This window comes from Cydia pomonella, chromosome 2 (genome assembly GCF_033807575.1).
Source record: "Cydia pomonella isolate Wapato2018A chromosome 2, ilCydPomo1, whole genome shotgun sequence".
Classification (NCBI taxonomy): Eukaryota; Metazoa; Arthropoda; class Insecta; order Lepidoptera; family Tortricidae; genus Cydia; species Cydia pomonella.
In genome coordinates this window covers 12,751,607-12,771,782 of record NC_084704.1, presented here as the reverse complement: position 1 = coordinate 12,771,782, position 20,176 = coordinate 12,751,607, and the positions used below count along the sequence as shown (strand labels likewise).

General features: G+C 35.1%; 1 protein-coding gene across 2 annotated transcripts; it reads right to left on the bottom strand.

The window, feature by feature from the left end:
- Positions 1–392: 392 nt before the first annotated feature.
- On the bottom strand, positions 393–12,611 carry LOC133534413 (tol-Pal system protein TolA-like). Of its 2 annotated transcripts, XM_061873510.1 has the most exons (8): positions 12,190–12,611; positions 12,067–12,108; positions 10,067–10,273; positions 8,241–8,419; positions 7,657–7,788; positions 5,243–5,446; positions 4,194–4,296; positions 393–854 (listed from the first exon to the last, which is right to left on the bottom strand). In XM_061873510.1, the coding sequence occupies exons 2-8, from the start codon at positions 12,095–12,097 to the stop codon at positions 790–792; spliced, it is 921 nt and encodes a 306-aa protein (XP_061729494.1). In that variant the 5' UTR covers positions 12,098–12,108; positions 12,190–12,611; the 3' UTR covers positions 393–789. The 2 variants fall into 2 exon arrangements, with proteins under 2 accessions (XP_061729494.1, XP_061729493.1); XM_061873509.1 differs by lacking the exon at positions 393–854 and having other exon boundaries at positions 3,060–4,296; positions 12,190–12,610.
- Positions 12,612–20,176: the final 7,565 nt, after the last annotated feature.

Sequence of the window (20,176 nt, the reverse complement as noted above, 5' to 3'; positions counted from 1 at the left end):
ACCGGTCTTTATCCAAGGGAAATTTCGCCATAAAATCCCTTTTTTCGTGATTTTCTCGAGTGGCTCGCTTGCCACATATTTCAGACTTAGTAAACCGTTTTCTCGGTGGCATTGTAATAAACTCGTTCTTTACTCTGATTACGGTTCACTATTTTCGATATTTTCACTAAATAATAAAGAATTTGCACGAAATACCCGAACAAAACATTGAAACCTTCATAACAAACAAAACAATTAGGCTGACAGTTGACTTGATGTAAACTTGACAGAATAAATAGCATTGACGTTTTATTTTTCTTCGTTGGCAAAGATTTGCGAAACAAGTTCCATACAAAACTTATTTTGTTCCTAGTTGCGTCAGCCTGGAAGTGACAGAGAGACGATGACAATTATTTGACACTGACAGCTCTTCTATATTTTTCAACTTTTACATTCCATTTGACGAACATCGTAAGTACTATAGTTTTGTTCAAAGTATATGGTTTAGTTTCTTATTCAATCAAATTTAACAAAAATAAAATATTTATCAAGTAAAATTCATATAATATCAAAATATTTTTCATAAAAAAAAAGCTAATATGAAACAGCGTAGAAGTAGATTTAGATTTGAAAAACAGAGGGGGGTTTACAAAGACTGTTAGAAATAAAAACCAATATTTTAAGTAAAGTTTAATTGCTAAAAATAGCATTATAAAAACTTAAAAATACTTAACAATGTTATAAACTAAAATAACAAAACAAAGTAATGGCATATAAATTAGATATATAATAGGCGGCCCTTTGCGTCATTTATTCCTCGCAGTCTTCTTCATCTTCTTCTTCTTCTTCGTCTTTAGCTGGTTCTTCTGCTACTTCTGAAAAATATATTATACTGTCAAGCAATGGTTCACAATACCTACTTTGTCCCACCACGCATTAGTCGCATTAAAATCGTAAGTGACATTGTAATAACCGTTTGATACTTTCTTTCCGTTTTATGTGGAAGAATACGATAAAAATAATAATAGGTAGGTACCGCGAAAACCGAAATTCGCAAATTGCGGTGATCTTACTCTTTTACACTCACTAAGACGTAATTAGAGTGTCAAAGAAACTTCGATTTTCTCGGTTATAGGTATGAGTGGTGGGTGGAAGTGACCGAACGAAATAGTATATGTATCTTTCAGTAAAAGTAGCAGAGAAAGCGCTATTATTGTTTGACCTTGTCTCACTTTTTTTTTATTCCCACCGTAAATTAAGTATGGTTTATGGGCAACAAATAACCCCACCAAATGACGTAGGTTATTTTTGGTATTTTGTTAGGAATGTTAAAACGTGTTGTTAATTTTGTCGCAATGTGTATGTTCTGTCCCTCACGGGCGCACGCGTACACATCTATAGGATCCTACCATCTATGGTGTTACGCGTGGTGGGACAGAGTACCTATACCTATAGGTTCCACATAATTTACATAGGTAATACTGGTAATATCATGAATCCTGGAACTGAACTGATATTGTATAATGAAATTGGACATGTCTTGTTAGTAATCAATTACACAAGTCGAAAGTAACTCTGAACCGCCTTTAAATAAATTGAGTTGCTTATATTAGACCAGTCAAACCAGGATAAAATTTCTTCAAAAAGATCCCAAATGATTGTAAAGAACCGTTGCTTTTTTGCCATACTACCGAGTTTATCTTATGCGATTTCCTGAATAATTTCTTTGAAATTATTCTTAAATGGTGTATTCCTTGATATTACGGTTTATTTTTACAGCACTGCTTTGCTGTTTAAAAGGTACCCACGGTTGGTATTTGGAAACAATATAAAATATATTTATCCTATTAAATGGATAATTATTCAATTTATTCACCTAACCTTTTATACCACAATTATAATTTGGTAAAATTTATGGCGCAAAATTAGAAACACTGCTTTAATCGTTCACCATTCTAATCTGTTGCCTGGCATTCCACACTCCATATGCCTGGCTACCTCATACTTTGCTTTGGCAGCTGTATTAGATGAAAGATCCACTGTAACTACACCCTTACAATCCGGGAGTAATAAGACCAGTCGGATTGGTTTAAAGTATAAATTAGTTTTTTTTTAATATTTTATGTAAGTAGGGATATTACGCGAAACTATGCGTAGGGGGCGCCACTACCACAATCCATCACAATCTGAGGGTCTCCCGCGAAACAAGGAAATCGAAATATCGTTATCTAACCTCTCTATCACTCTTGCATATTTGAACGGTAGGCCCTTTGTAAACAAACCGCCCAGTATGTATAAGGGTATAAGTTATTATCTGGTTTAAGATACGTGCTAGTGCTGCACTCTGGTGGCAGAACATTGCAGTAATACTCCCTATTAATGAATGAAAAAATATTTTTCCCCACAGGCCTTAACACTCGCGGGCAGTGTTATGCTTGGCTATATATGAAATTAAAAACACTTACCACTTTCCATAGGTTAGTCACAAGGTGTTTAGTCATCTTAGGGCTGAGATTTCAGTCTCGAAATCAGTCGTTATTCCATACCATCGTTAGCACAATGAACCGACCATTTCTAAACTTTATTACGATGAGATAAGGTCTACGAATGATCTGGGTGCCTAGCCAAGATGCCGCTCCGTAGCGAACGATACGCCAATGTCTCTCTATCGCACTAATATGTAAGAGTGATAGAGAGAGATTACCGTTTCCTTCGCTACGGCGCAAACTGTTGGCATCTTGGCTAGATTACGAACGACACTAAGAGTGACGCTGTTTATATTATATAACTATCAGTCAACGATAGCCATGGAATAACGACGATGTATGTTAGTCACAAGGTGTTTAGTCGATTCAGGGCTGACTTTTCAATCTCGATGACCGTTATTCCATACGTAACCGTATGTTACCTATGAAATAACGTTATATTGGAGAGTGAAAATATAGCACCAACAGAGAATATTAGTCAGTCAATAGTCGTTAAGTTAGAAGTAAGAATCAAGTGAGATGTCGTCTAGTCAGAGTAAGAGTCAAGAACAGTCCAGTAACAGTCAGAAACAGTCAAGTTATTAAAATAACATGTTATCACAAAATATTTTATTTAACAATTATACATTTGTTTGCTTCCACCATTCAGCAATTGGACATCGCACTTAATTACGGTTTCTTACGGTCGAAATAGTATAAGGATTATAAAAAGTCAAATTTACTTCGCTACTGGATTTGGTCGGCTTATTCTTACGACGGTCAACCTTGTACAAATTTGAAATACTTTGTTATATGTAACTCTTGGATTTTGCTGCCAAACTCAAAATGAATGTGTTATTGTTATAGAAATTTGTGGCAGTGACATCTTATCGTACTCATACTATTTTTCCCAAAGTTCACTTGCGTCAGTATAGATGTTATTTACGTTATAGTTATATTGTACATGTATTGTCATTTGCATGATAAAATTGATGATATAAAACCTCACTTTGGTCTACTGTAAATAAATAAGTAAATTTTATAAAAAAAGCTATAAAAATCAAGTAAAAAGTATATCACAAAAAAGTTTCGTAAAAAATTCAAACTTGAACAACTAGGTAGAAAAACCTATTATTTACATTTTGTTAATGTAGTTAAAATAAGAATAGGATTCCTTGAGAGCAAAATGACTGAAGCTAAGGACAGATTAACTTAATCAGTTAAACATAATAACTATGTCTAAATAAATTATGGCTTCCTATTCTCATTTTAACCTTGTTAAATTTATCTGGGATTTGGTTCACTTTATTGAATAATTTGTATCATTGGAAGTCGGTAATTATGTGCCTGGATCTCTTTTTATTTTATTTCATTTGGTTTTATCCACATTTGAAAGACGATCGTTTTAAGTTTTGCCGACTTGCTTATACCTAATATGCAAAGACTAATCGTAAAATCGTTGCACAACTTTTATAAGCATTATTATTTCATTAAAACTTGCCGTCATTTCCTAATTATTAATATTGAAATTTTTGGTGGTATTAAATAATTGAATTTGATGTATAGTGGCATTTCAAAGTATAACGCGATTGTTTTAGGGACTTCCAATGACCCAAATTAAGAAACAAATATACCAAGCCCAGACTGGACTAAAGCTTAGCTACTAGTGCTTGTAGTTCGACGGGACGTTGATATAGTACTCCTGCGGCGCCTCCTGCGCGGGCAGGGAGTACTCCTCGTAGCTCGTACCTTCGTGCGACGCGTCCTTGTGGCCCGCGCCCGCGCTCAGCCCGGCCGCCGCGGCCTTCGCCGCCGCCTCCGCTGCGTTCGCTTGCGCTTGTTGGGCAGCAGCCTGGGGATACATGGTTTTTTGTTACTAGGATCACAATCATCAACAAAAACTGGATGAAGAGAGCTTCTTGAAAACGTTGTTATTCACCTTATTGTCGCTTTATAATCAATAGCAACAATTTGCTGATGGTAACATGTACATACACCTAGTGGGGCGGGCAGTTTGATTCGATTTTCTATCGAATCAATCATACCACATATCGGCCTGGGCATACCTACTTTAATTTAAAGACGAAACCATAGAAGTCGAAGTAAGGAAATGTAAGAAAAAAAGAGATAATTTTGACTAAGTTTTTATTTCAATAAGACTTTTCATCTTCGTTCTTCATTAAACTTAAGTGGTATAAGTAGTTGATGGCTCAAAAGGAGATATCAATCGTTATGTCCTCGATAACAAGCACGGGTGGTTCCTTCGATACCTGTGTACCAAAGTGCACACAGTTATTTGGTTTGTACATTTAATTATTCTAGTACCTACTACGAATTAAAACAATCTAAACAAATTAAACTTGGATAATTTCAGTCGATGTTTCGGAAATTTGCCAGTTAGTTTTTAATTAGTGTATCATTATATTAATTTAATTATTTTATGAATATTTCAGCAACTATTTTCCTCTAAAAAAATGTTAAAGCTCTTTTTACATGAATGAAATTAGGAATGACAACTGCCATTCGAGAGATTAGCTACTCATGGAAGGATTACCTTAGGAGCAGCCGACGTGGGCTCGACATCGATCCTCACACACACAGTAGTGACAGTAGGTACACACAGTTGGTATATGGCACATACGGTTGAACTCTTCATTGATTCAGTAAACTATACTACTGAGTACTATACCTTCGCCTTTAATGCGAGATCAGCCTGGCTCAAAGTCGATCCTGACTCTATGTAATAAGCTCCTGGAATGAGTCGATCCTGGCGCTTCCTTTTAAAAGCTCACACATACCTGCGCCTTCCTAGCCGCAGCCTGCGTAGCCTCGAAGTCGATCCTGACTCCGTGCAATTGCTCCTGGAGAGAGCCTAGCCTCTGTCGCGCCGCGCCAACCATGGCGGTCTGTGCACCGAGCTCGCCGGCCGCTTGAGATGCCGCCTCGTTGGCGTTCTCCGATGTCGCCTGCGCAGCGTTCAATGCCGCCTGGATCACGTTCACCTGGAAAATTGAGATAAAAAAGTTAGTGTTGTTTATGAATAAACATCCAGTTCGAAAACCTGTTATAGTTATATGCAACTTTAGTTGCATTATAGTCATCGGTTGCTTTTAACACCCGAAAACGTTTCTGAAATGAAACTGCTCACAAATTGAACATTATATAGGTTTCTTTAGTATTGAAGAGCAACTGAAATTACATTCGCAATTAATTGATATCAACTGGCAACATCGAATAATCCGATTAATGGTAAATTTTATTTTCGGTCAACTGTTTAATCATTGATTAGACACCGGAGCTATAACTTAGGTAAGTACACTCTCGTTATTCGAGAGAGAAAATAGGGAAGTGGTCGATGTAACACCTTTTCATGTATTAGGTTTCTTGTGGTATTTTAACATGCATGAGGTTACTTTCCTTACAAACAAATTATCATAAGATCATGTCAGGACCGTTCAAGCAATCTAAGTAATGTTTTTCTATTTCATTTTATAGGTAGGTGTTTATTAATACTTGAGATGCAATAATATTATCGTTTTAGATAAAAAAAGTAACCAAAAAATAAGTGAATCTTAAGACAGTCTTATTTAATTGGTCACAATGCATGTCCCGCAACTGGCAATAAATAAACCAATTCATGCGAGTTAAAGCGTAACAGCGTCGGAATAACTTTCGAAATAAATGTCATTTCTTTAACGAAATAAGTAATAGTCTAATAATAGTGTGATAATAAGCTATTGAACTTGACCTACTTTAAAACATGACCCACAGTTTATATAATATGTACTTAACGTAATAAGAAATAGTTAAGTGCACATATTGTGAATGCGCTACATGCTTTATCTGTATCGAATGCATTGTGTCCAAACATAATAAAACCTTTTTTTATTAATGTCTATAGTAAATGACGTTTAATAAACAGCCAAAGTAAATCGAAGTATCGAAGTTAATTACCTATATAATTTGGTTTAGCAATAATCGATCTGCTGTTGTGACATGACGCACGTGACAAAAGCGGAGCTGCGCAAGAGTGGATTTTACAATTATTTGCAAATTTGCACTGCGCTGTGGCGTAAAATTATTGTATGTTTATTTTATAACAAAATATCTATACATATAAATCAGGTATGTAGGTGTATTAATTTGTGGGGAATATATTTTTACTTTTTGTAAACATTATTATGTCAAACTCTAGCACATATGCTGGTTAAGAAACTAATATAGGTATTGAATAAATCAGTAATAAATAAAAATAAATGTACGGTTTGATTATCACATTTTCATCCATATTCAGCAAGAAGATCTAATCAAGTGCTTACTCGTTTCCTAAATCTTATAATGTCGTTTTGAATTTAGTAGCTCTTAGATGAACATGCTGTGATGTATTTAGCACTAAAAAGGGCCCCATATTTTAGCTGACCGACTACGTTTACGATAATAGCATTTAGTTTTCAATATAAAATTGTCGTTGTAGCAATTTGAACAACCTTACGTAAAGTGGTTTCGACGTTGAGTTGACTTTAACTTTACGCAACTAAGTTTTTGCCCAAGAGTTTCAGCCAGCACCTTTTAGTATGTTTTTTTCACTATTTCTTAAGTAGTAGTCTTGTTGCATTTGCATAAGTAGCAAAAAGTTCATTGTCATATCGATAGCAACCAAAGCTTTTCTGTTTTAATTATGCAAAGATTTCATACACCGTGCTGACTCGAAAAAGCCGATAGAGTTTAAAGGTGTATTCTTGACCGAATTTATGGACTAAAATGTCATACAAAGTTTCCTGGAATTGGTCTTGTTTTAGAGATAATATTTTAATTCTGGTGAAAATTTGTTTCTGTAATAACTCAGTGAAAAACGCCGTTTTGGCTGCGACGCTGCCACTTTATGACTTGGTTTAGAAATACTGAAAGACATTAAAGTTTTAAACAAAACTTGCACAAGTTATCTGTAAATAAAATAATATAAAATTACTTGAGTAAGTGATAATGTTTCTTTTTCCAAGATGTAAAAAGAAATATCGTGTCGTGTGCAGTGAACACACACACACACAATTTTTATGACAAATTTGACCAAAAGTCATATTTTTTTTATTTGCAATTTATACTTAAAAAACAAAGCTACTGTTATTAATATAATGGATTAGGTAGGTACAAAAATCGGGTCGTGTACTTATAAATATATTAATTGCAATTAAGCAGAGCATCTTTTACTAACTTGGTGCATAGCCTGCTGTGCCGCCTGGGCCGCGGCCTGCGCTGCTCGCTTCGCCTGCTGCAGCTGCATCTCTTCACCCTGGAGGGCCACCTTGGCGTCACGGACTTGCTGCTCCAGGCCCGATAGGATCACCTAGGTAGGATTGATAATGTTAGCAAATTTTATTGTTAATTGTTGTAGGATTTTCGTAAACTGATTATTTGATTAAGCTCGAATCGATTTGTTTGTCATACGTACCAATGACGTCAACGGATAACTGTAACGCTTAAAATAAATCCACATGTCCATATTTCATATGGACGTATGAATTTTTGACAGGCGACCTGTCAATAAATGATGTTTTGTAGAATAGTTAATATGGCGTCGATATTCTTGCTTAGTGATCATGATCAGCGATGTTTTGGTTTCCTAGCTTCTTATTGATCTCACATCAACTGTCATCAATTCTAACTTCTAACGGCAAACGCGCCTGTGGCGTGAAGGTACCCTTGTATACCTATAGGTGCAGCTACGGGTTGCCGGGTGGCTTGCCCGAATCTGTTTCTCCAGAGCACAATTCCATATAAATTGTTATTCTAACTGACCTGTTTGCCAGCAAGCGCAGCCTGAGCGGTCGCGCTAGCTTGCGCAGCGGACTGAGCCAGGGTGTTCTTGGCCACGTAAGCGGCCTGGTGACCAGCGGCGTTTTGGTTGCCCAGTGCGGTTTTGGCTTGGTTGGCCGAGCCGACGGCTATCGTTCGGAGACCGCTGCCTCGACTGTAACCTGAAGGATAAATTATTTGTTTAATTTTTTAAAAGTCTATAGTAGGTATATCTGCGATGTCGCGCACTGATTTGTCAAATCTAAGCTTTAATATGCTTTAATAAATAACATGAAAATACGGTTCAAGGCACGCGTCGTCGTAAATGACACGATCTATAAAGAAGTGCAGGAGCTCCTTTGCTCTCCTAACGAAACAATTGACCTCCTAATCTTTTCAGCATTACCCTTCCCATGTTTTACGGCTCCTGGTACCTACTTAAGAGTGATCAACCATTTAAGAGCAATGTGATCAGTAACGATCTTAAACTTCATTCCATCGAGATACCCACGGAACAATGAAAAGTTAAGTAGCCTGGTAAGGAGTTTAATTTGGGGTAATAAAAGGTGTTATTACTGACGCGTCTAATGTTACAGTTACATAACCAAAACATGCAGAGTCGTTGTGAATGATCGACTCTCAGTTTTCCGGCTTGCATAAAACATACATTGAGTTTTTTTAACACCTGGACTCTTCACTCGTAAAAAATAAATAACTACTTACTGTGTGATGGTATTATTAGTTATAGGCCATTCATTAACTTCACAGCTTGTATAATTTTTTTATTTGCTATTAACTTGTCTGTAAACTGGCAGGTAATAAATTGTAACATATGTTTAAGTGTTCAGCATATTCTGTACCTACTGTGAAAGGTAGGTTGCCAAAAATATTTCAATAGTTAGGTATTTGTTATACTAACAACGGGCAACGTTGTTGTAAAATTCTTGCTAATACTAATAATGGAGTAACCGAAATTGAACCACGAGCGTAGCAATTGGTTCTAAAAGTTGAATCTTGAGGTTTGAAACAAACTTTGCAACTGAGTGAAACACAACCTTTTTCACAACACCAACTAGAGGAAAATGGTAATTGTAAAACATTACAAATCAAATCCAAATAAACGCTAAATACCTATGAAATATTTATCATTCCTAATATCATGACTTAAAAGTGAATACTACCGGCCAAAAAGGGAAACAATTTAAAATGAAAAGAAATGAACTATTTTGCCACTCTTGTGGATAAAATGCATCAATTTTAGAAAAAATAAGAGTTTTCACGAGCTAAAGTAAGAAAAATTTGTTTTAATTGTTTTTCGTACACAAAGTAAAAAAGAAGAATACCTTTTTTATTTAGAACCTACGCTACCGTTCCGGCCACAGCCTTCACGACCTGGAGCCCGATTCTGATTTTAATATTCTGAAATAGTTACGGATATGAACTATCCGCTGTTAACATTAACATTTCTGGTTGGTTCGTTGGTTGTGAACACCCGACATATCATATTCTTAGCCACCACCACCGCTGGCTGGCGGATTCATGCGACTCCTGTGCCTGCGCCTGCGCGGGCACTGCAACCGCTTTATAGACTTTGTTCATAGACCAAAAGATCGGGTATCAAAGCTACTGGAATGAGGGACTAATACCTTTCTTAACACCGCCACCTCCGCCGCCGCAGCTTTCACGTCCTGAATGTACGCTTCATAGTGGCCTGCGGTTCCTGAGCGATGTGCGCCTGAGCGGGTGTTGCGGCCGCCTTGTATACGCACTTACTCCACTTACTGAACCGCAAGTTTGCGTATCACAGCACAATGAGGGACTTAGTGTACCTTTCTTAGCACCACCACCGCCGCCGCTGGCCGCAGCCTTCACGTCCTGAATGTACTCGTCATAATGGCTGGCAGACTCCTGGGGTTCCTGAGCGGTGTGCGCCTGCTGCGCAGGTGCGGCAGGCGACTCATATTCGTAGTCGTACTCGACGTGCTGGGGCTGAGCCGCGGGCTCGGGTACCGGTGCGGATGACGCCAGCGCCGCAGCTGAGGGAATGAGACTTTATAGAAACAGGTACCTCAAAGCGGAAACGAAATATACATACATAATTTAATTTAAAAAATGCATATGACTTTCCGGTACAGTGTACACGGAGGAATGATGTCCAGATATTTGTAAGGCGTACACGAAGCCAAAGTTACTACGTCTCAAACACATTCGATAATTTAATGAAAAGTACTTGTAAGGTGTACCTACAGCGTAAATATATTATTTTTTGTGGTTCGTGTATTTTGGATGAAATAAGATGTTATTCGTACGATAACAGCTGGTTATTAAATTACTATTCCGTATTAGCAAATTTTTCCACGACTGACGCTCAGCACAATTCACCATAGTCGTAATCATAAATATTATAATACATTGTATCATGTGTATTTAATATGTTTACTGTATTACGGTACAAGTATTATATCTTCTAATCAATTATAGTTATTTAAATCCCACTACCTACACCGCATGTCTAAATAATTAAATTTATAATATAACGTATGTAAAAGCAGTATATTAATCACCTACACTTGCCACATCAAACCAAATCAAAGAAAGCATTATCTAAACGATCGTAACACGATTGCGTGTAATTACGAGTAATTTTATTGTAATTTGTTTATGTAATTTGTCGAGGAAATGCGTGTTAACGATAGTTCCGATTCTGTTACATTGTACATGTTCACTTTTACGAGGAAAGAAGGTTGGGGTTTACCCGTTATCACAAATAAGATATCCGAAGTGTGTGTGTATACAATACGCGTTTCAAAATGCCTTGACTTAGGTATGGCAATTCATTTGTGAGAATTAAATCAACAATTTACTTATTAATATTTATTTCACGGATCAAACAAAAATAGAAGAAAAAGAAAGAACTGTGGCAGATTAATACTTTACAAAATACTTTTTTGCATCACATTTTAGATAAGTTTAGCAATTGCTAAACTTATCTAAAATTGCATTCAACAAGTGCAAGAAATTAACAGTTAATCTGTAGTTTTAATTAGTTTAATTTTTGTGCGCACTGTTAAGTTCATAAACACACGAGAAAGCATCTAAGATGCATTTTATGCACTTAAATGCATTTTTATCTTAACGAAAAGTTAACATCACCATAGATGAAATGACATTTAAAAATATTTGAAAGCTCTTCATGACATGTAGCATTGGGAAATTATAGTATTTTTCAAACTCGATGGGTATGGGGACAAGTGTCATCTCTATATAATTTATAACCTACAAAAGCCAAATCTCGCAATATTGTATTGAGATGATATTTGTCAGTGTACCCATCGAGTTTGAAAAATACTATATGCATGGCATGTGTGATGCGCGCATCTAATGCGAGGCACTACGGCGTAGCACTTGTTACGTAACATCCACTCATGCGCATTCGTAGCGCATCCGCTTACAGTCGTAGATATCATCGGAACTGAAATACATCCTACCTATACTCTATTTATAATATAATCATTGGCTTTGCTACGGCACTTAGTAGGTGATATTATTATTTTAAATGATTTGTTATTTTAGTGGAGTAAAAAATAAAACTAACTATTCACGTACAAATAATGACAAATTATTATTATTCAGTAAATCAATTGTTTTATAAGTAAATACCGTATTATGAATTCCGACCAAATAACCATAATGAATCTAATTTTTATTAGTGACATTGAAATGAACTTTACATTTTGTATCTATTATTAACTTTAAATATTTTTTATAAGGATACCGCACTGAAAATTAAAGGTTTCCCTAATATTTAACTTATAATAAAATTACTTACCAATACATAATAACAACGTCCTGGTCTTCATTTTCAGTCGAACTGAAATCACAACAACACTTTTAAATAAAAATTATCAAAAATTGAAAACCATGAAAAAGCACAAATTCACTGAAATCTAACCTTCCAATACTTTCACAAATATAAGTGGTGGGGGGTGTGACCCCTTGGCTCGGCTGACGGTGAGGCAATGGCAGGAATGGCCGAGACACTAATATTTATAGTGAACCGCTTGGACCCCAGAGAGAGGCAGAGGCAGGAAATATCGAGAGTTGATGCTATTCCAAAACATAACCGAACAAAGACAATCTCTATGCTGCATTCACATTTTGCAGGTTTTCTTTTATTTATTTGACATTTTGGTAGATTACATGTTTCTTTCTTTTTAAATATCTAATAAATACCTAGGTTTATCTTGTTGAATGTCATCAATAATTATTCAAATAAAATGCACCTAGGACTGTTCTAATTTAATTTACATGACATTGGACCTTATTATAGTGATTATTTCAAAACAATACCTGCATACATACTGACTTATAACCAAATAGATAACAAATATCTTGCCTTTATTTATTATTTTACTCAATTCGACTCGCTAGCAACCAGTACACAACAGTAGGAATTGTTTGTTTATAAGTAAAATTCGGATTAAATTATGCATTTTTTGGATAAATATAATTTACTTCATTTAAAAAAAAAGGAACGCAGACCATTTCACTTAAAAGTTATAAAAACATACCTACCCAAAATATGTACAGGCGAAGTCCAAGATATGTTTACATTTTTGCACCTTACTGCTTTGTAACTTTGTCGGCTGTACACAAAATAAGAACATCATCTTGTGATTCTTGTGTGTTGGTAAACCAATTCACCAACAATTAAATAATTTAATAAGGTTCTAATGTACTAACATTAACAAAAATTTAACTGTAAAATAAATTAACCAAATATAGAAGGTAATATCATCTCTATGTATATACCTATGTTACAGATTCTGAGCGCATACGTCTGCATTATGTGCAAACGCATAGGTACTTAATGTGATTGATGGAGCCGAATCCCCTATCAAATTCATAATATTAAATATTTTTTAAATGCTAAATAACTTTTATTGGCATGCAATCAAAACAAATTCACACTTTATGGCAAAGAAATTTGTATTTATCCGGTGAGTCAATACTATAGACCCAAAATCAAGCAGGGGATGGCTACACTTGGTAGGAATTGCCAATTCTTACCTCAAGATTTAATTTAAAAAAGAGGAAAAACCGACATCAAAAAGGATAAAAAAAATATTATCCCGTTTTATATGCGCTTGCAAACTGATACGTTTGAAGTCAGTGCCAAGCCAAATCCTAAAAGCGTCAAGGCGCCGTTAAACCGAAGGCCAACCCAGGTGTAGTTCGACAAGAACAAAGGAGGCTTGGCACCGGCTTCAAACGTATCAGTTTGCTGGCGCAAATAAAACGGGATAATATTTTATTTTATCCTTTTTGAAGACGTTTTTTTTTTTTGAAAGATTAATTCTATTTGTCCAATTTTAGTTTTTCTTATGAGTAATGCGTCATTCTGCAAGACTCATTCTTGTCTGACCAAATTCTCATGTCACTAAACATTTTTGCGCTTCGGCTATGTTTCATGTTTGAAGGTTTGAATCTGAAGCCATCGAGATTTGAGGAGTCGGTCACCATGGAACCCATCATCAGAACTAGATCTTAACACAAATGTTCCTTCAGAACTTACTTGCATAACAAAGAGAACAAATCGACAAAAGTGAAATATGCGTTGTTAAAGAGTCCCGTTCTGGCCATAATCAGATCAAATGGCACTGTTTAAGATGAAAATGCTCGGTTTGTGGATGAAAATACTAAAATCGCTATATGTATCCCTCTGAGATTTGGGGAGTTCCCTGGATTCCTCATGGATGCCATCATCGGAACTGGGTTTTGACAAAAACCGGACCAACTAAGACTATATACATTCAAACCAAAAATAATTTTCCTACATACAATAAAATACGGTCGAATTGATAACATCCTCATTTTATGAAGTCTGTTAAAAAGAAGTTAAGTTATAATCTAAACTCATTATTTACTTGAGTATCTAAGTACCGTGAAAACATAAAATATTAGCCATGAGCTCGATTCCGATTATGGTTTCTTATCCTGAAACTGATATCCATAAAAAGGGACATTTCTGAATCCGATCAAATCCATAACAGTTTAAGAACACATCCATTACAGAATCGGGCTCCTGGTGAGTAAATGTTGCCTCCCATCAAGCATCTATCAAAAGCAAAACTGTGTAGTGTAGACCATTTTTAATTAAAAAAAAATCACGATAAAAAATTTAAATTGTACGAGTAAAGCAAAGATTTTCTGACAATGTCGTAACAAGGGCAATGATTATTAAATGAAAAAGTATATGCAAATGTACTTTATCTTTAATATCCTTTAAGTTTAGTGCAACTTCACGTTACGATTGTGTAAAGTGTATGTGTAGTTCCCAATCCGCATCAAGATTATATAGCCTAACAATAAGTCGTCTCGTGCATCAGAGGAATTTTATGCCCAGGCAGTACCGTGGGACTTACATGTATTTTTTATTTCATGTTACGAGTATACGTAAGATCATTCTAGGATAGATAAATTATTCATCATTCAATCTATAAATTGTATATACAGATGTTAATCACAATGAAAAAATCAACGATGATCAACTCTGCTTAACGTGAGACTCGAATCCACATCTTTGGATTGCCGGTTGAAACACCATTGTTGAAATGCATTCCATTACCTATTTATATCTTGTCTATTTATATTTTGATTAATTATTACTAAAGTCCTGTAAAAAAGAAAGACAAGTAGAGTGAGATGGGAATAATACTAATACTCTCCTAGGACTAGGCTTGCTACTTGCCCAGTCTAGGAGATAGTTGAATCCCGCCCTATTATAATCTCGAGCTGAAACGGATTGAGGAAGCCGTAATGTAATTTAATGAAAACCCAAAGGTGACCTATTGTCCTATTGTGTGTACCTATGTAGAGGAATTTCCTCCCGCAGACTCTTGGGCCGGAACAAGCTCCTGCCAAGGTTTCCTCCTTGTTTAAAGAACCCCATGCTGTGGTCCCTCGGGTTTTTAAAGAATCGGAAACGAGCATGTTACACCCCTGGAGTTGCAGGCGTCCATAGGCTACGGTGACAGCTTACCATCAGGCAGACCGTATGCTTATTTGCCACATACGTGGAAAATATATGGAAAAAGTCCTATTTCTAATAGTTGATGAGTTGAGTACCCTAGACCGAGCCTAATTTCATTACAATTTAAAGTAAAAGTTTAGCTTTCTCGTTTTAAAATATTAACTTGTACAGTCACGTCTAAAAATATCGATACAGGCAATAAAGTCGTGTATACATATTTTTGGCACTTTTTTTCGTAATTATATTTTCAGACGTGACCGTACAAAGGGCGATCGTCGTAGTAAAAGTTTCAATTAACACAAAATGAACCCAATGATGCGGATCGCGAATAGCTAAATTACTTTAGGCTTTAATTTGTCTAATTGTATAATATTGCCTAGACTTTAGTTTTGGTCTAATAAACACTGTGTAATACAGATTTGTAACAATTATACGGATTACTGCACCGGTCGAATACAAAATAAATGGCAGAGATACAAATATAATGTATGTAGGAACTATAGACTGTTGTTTTTAAGCTAAAAAAGTACATACCTCCCATAGGATATTGTATGGAATTGAACGCTCATTCGTTTCTTGCGTAGAAAATGTATGGCATAAGTACTACTTTATATTTATAAATACATACTTTACCTAAGTATGCCGTGTTCGACCGTGAACCATAACGTTTTATTAAATATTATCTGAATAACATCTAAATTAGGTATAGATAGGCAAAGTCACACTCTAACTCTCTCTCATCTTATTTTTACTTTTACCTGTCTCGATTTCTCTCCGTATATAAACCTTGAGATTTTAGATTAAGCTGAAATTATCAGTATGACGAGTATTAAATAATGTGATAGACGTGGTTATTTCACGACAAAGGAGTTAAGCCAGTCAGTTCCTTATTTGCTTATATTTACCACATTGTTGATTGCACCTACTTACTACTATAACATTTGTCAGCTAGTATTGTAACCTATTGACGACACGAAGACACGAGTCATAAATATGGCGTTTTGAATCAAAATTATTGTAGGTATTTTTTGTACATTAATTTCGTCAACAACCAAAGACGTGGTACTGTTTTCCTGAAAGTATCGCAATTAGCTCTTTCTCGTATGACGAGGATCTTCGATAATCAAACGTCTCTTCATAAGCTATGTTAAAAGCCATGTATGGACGCTATCTTCATAACAACTTAATAAGCTTTCATGACATTGTTAAATTAGATTACCTACTTATCTTATAGTCCTACCACTAAGTCGGACGTATTAAATGAATTTTATTCATGGAGATGTATAAAATTCATTTATGTAGGTAGTTACGTTACACTTCCGTCTTTGAATCACCGACTTACGCATGTGTACCAAATTTCAATCTAATAGGTAGTTCCCGAGCTAGCTGACTATGACAGACAGATAAATCCTATAAGGGTTCCGTTTCTTCCATCTTTTTATTTTGAGGTACGGAACCGTATTAGCGTATTATAGGTACCTACGCCAAATGAATTGGCCCAGAAATAATTTATTTCATCTCCAATACATATTTGCCATTCATTGCCTAAATACTCCGATTCAATGCCAGATAGGCCTAGCGGTGCGACGCGGGACGCGACCTCCGCCAATATCACAATATCACAGATAACAGCACGATTATTAATATTATCACAGATAACAGCACGATTTGTTATGAAATAGACTTGCAATTTAAACTATTGTTACTTGAATTAATGGGAATGCTGCCGTTGTTGCTAAGGGTATGCAAGGTCTATATTGATAATACACGTTATAGGTAGCAAGTCATAGGATAGGAACCAACTAATTACCTATACCTACTGAAAATGTAATGTTCCTACTTTGCTCCAAATTAAGAAAATTATGAAAAGATTATGACTAACGTAGCAATTCAATATAAATATACAAATAGCATTGAAATATAATATTTGAATATAATAGACGTTAAAACATTTTACAGAATTCGAGCATCCACAGTGGAGCAAAGTAGGACCACCACCAAATAAAATAATATATACATATATACATCGTAAGCTTTAATAAACTCGATAGGTTTTAACCACACATTATTCCCCAGGTCATAAAGAGTGATTTTTTATTCGCCTTTTCCGCACACGATACGCGTTTTTTTACTTCTTGACGAAAAAAAAAACATTACAAAAATATATTTTTAAATTACAGTTAAAAATATCGTGTTTCCTTTAAAACTTTAATGTCTGTCAGTAGGTATGACTAAACCAAGTCATATAGTGGCAATGTCACAGCTAAATAGGCGTTTACACTTAGTTATTACAGAATAAAATGAGATCCCATATATTTTAAGAGATTAAGAGAGCGAGTAGACCAATAGAACTCAGAACAGAATCCAATACGAGTAAATGGGTGATTCTTTTCTTAGGTGATTTTGTTGCCTGTAAGAATAGCATATAAATATATGTATGCTCTATATCAATATACTTAGCAATTTACCTCTAGTTTTATGTCATTGTGTATTGAAAACATATTAAAAAAAATTACAAGTTAGAAATATCACGTAACGAGTCGTGTGACCTCCCCGGATTTTGTGATATATATATTTTTATATGAAGTGATTTTGCAAGAATTTATATTAGATTTAGAACATAAAATTGTTCTACATCACTGTTTAAAAAGTGTATGGATATATCATGAGTTTTAATAATTTTAAACAACATACATTTTGTGATCAGTTGGTGTCACAGCCGTGCATGATAAACATGCGGTACTCGGTAAAAAATTATATTTACTATTTTTAGGCAGCCTTTTTAAAGTTTTACACATATAGATGTGATCGTGACATTCTTAATTCTTTGATTAATTTACATTGCACTCTTTTTTAAATTGATTTTTATTAGCTTTTTATTAGATTTTTATACTTTGCTGTTATTACCCGACTGCCAAAGCAGAAAAATGTTTTTCGCGCATATGTATGTATGATGTGTATCCAATTCTTAGTCACACTCTACAGCCTTTATAGTTTAACGGATTTCAACGTATGAGTTGTCTTTAGGTTTATCGTAGTCATGAGAGTGACTTAGGCTATGTTAAAATTATTATATAAATCAAAATAGTGGAGACCTCCTCATTTTATTTACCTTTCCTGAGGGTATTAAGCTTGTCTACAGATATGCATAATTTTTTATGTACTTTTAATACCTATACATCACGATACGTAAAACTTTAATGAAAAAAGAATCCTGTGCATAATTTAAGAACCACCCAAATAGATGAAGTCGCTCCTTGCTTGCTCCTTAGGTGACAAGCGATACGACGTCAGTAAAGAGGTGGTAGTCTGATGTCATAATATTGAAAATTTAATTTAACAGCCTAAGCATGCAATGGAGGCCAATTCAAACGTAGGTACATTGTGAAATCAAAATGATATCAGTCGCGCGTGTATTTCGCTCGTAATTGTCGTTACTAATATCATTTAGATACCTAATTATCATTTTGATTTCATCTTGTAATTTTGAATTAGTCTCTAGTGTTTCTAGTCTCTAGTAATTCTAATCCAAGTCAGAATGTAAGTACATGAAATTTCGTGCCATCCACAATGACGCGCAGATTTGTCAAACTAACCTTTAATAACATGACAAAATGCGTCTTCGTGAATAACACGATCTATACAGGAGAAATACGGAAAAAAGTTTTAGTAATCTTGGCTAAAACCACAGTTTCTTTTACTTTGTTTAGCTATTGCATGATTTTATGAAACTGAAAGCGATCTAGATTCCCGATGATTCAATCATCAAGTCGTCCTTTCTTGTCTGATCACGATTGATTTGGAAAGTGTCACGATAATGCAAGAAGATTTTAACAATGGATTATTATTATTAAGTTAACTGAGGCTTATCGTGGTTTATTGAGACGTAGACGATCGGTCAGTAGCCTTATGATAGTCATGATCGTTGGGGAGCACAGACGTGCGGTGGGAACGCGGCGATTAGAACGCTTGAAAATTAGAATAATTTAGGTAACAGGTATTCATTAATATTATCGCGCATTAATACAAGGTGGACAAATAAAAGTGATACACTTTGTTTTTAAATTTTAATTATATAAGTGCAAAAAGCTTTTCATAAATATATTATTCAGGGTTGGCAATTGTATACGGAAGATATAAGAAATTGTATAAATAAACATTTTAGGACATTATTACACAAATTGACTAAAGTCCCACAGTAAGCTCAATAAGGCATGTGTTGAACCCAATGACTCAGAAACAAATATTCGTGCTCATCACACGAATAAATGCCCTTCACAGGATTTGAACCCGGGACCATCATGGTCACTACTCACTAGGCCAGACCGGTCGTCTGAAATAATTTGTGCCAAATGTCTACATCTAGCAGCAAGCAATTTTTTCTCAAATGTTTGTGTTGTTTAAAACACGTTGTTTGCTCGATTAATTTCAAGAAAAAGTGACAGTGTTTGGCACCCAAATTCCCCAAATTTTCTAGCTCCTGACTTATTTCTGTGGGGTTATCTAAAATTACGTGTCTATGCTAACAAGCTGATGAAATTTAAACAGTTAAAACCGAATATCCGACACAAATTTACTAAGATAACACCGAAAATGTGCGAAAATATGCTGAAAATTGGGATGATAAGGCATATGGATGATATGGCATTATTTTCCGCATGTATTTGCCAACCCTGAATAATATATTTTTAAAACATTACATCTTTAAAATGTATACTTCTTATTTTCCTACCATGTACTTAGAATTATTTGTAAACTTAATAAGAGATGAATAATTAGATATACCTAATTATTGGAATATGTAGTTCCAAAATGTGTTAACACTACTACTACATATTATATACTGTATGATTTAAATTGACATTTATTCATTTCATATTATAAATTACAACATAAATTATGTATA

Excerpts from the sequence above, each read along its gene's own strand:
- LOC133534413 (XM_061873509.1), bottom strand. The coding sequence starts at position 12,097 with ATGAAGACCAGGACGTTGTTATTATGTATTG. Across the intron at positions 8,420-10,066 it reads CGGTGGTGGTGCTAAGAAAG|GTTACAGTCGAGGCAGCGGT; the intron begins GTACACTAAGTC and ends TTTATCCTTCAG. Across the intron at positions 4,297-5,242 it reads CTGCGGCTAGGAAGGCGCAG|GCTGCTGCCCAACAAGCGCA; the intron begins GTATGTGTGAGC and ends ATGTATCCCCAG.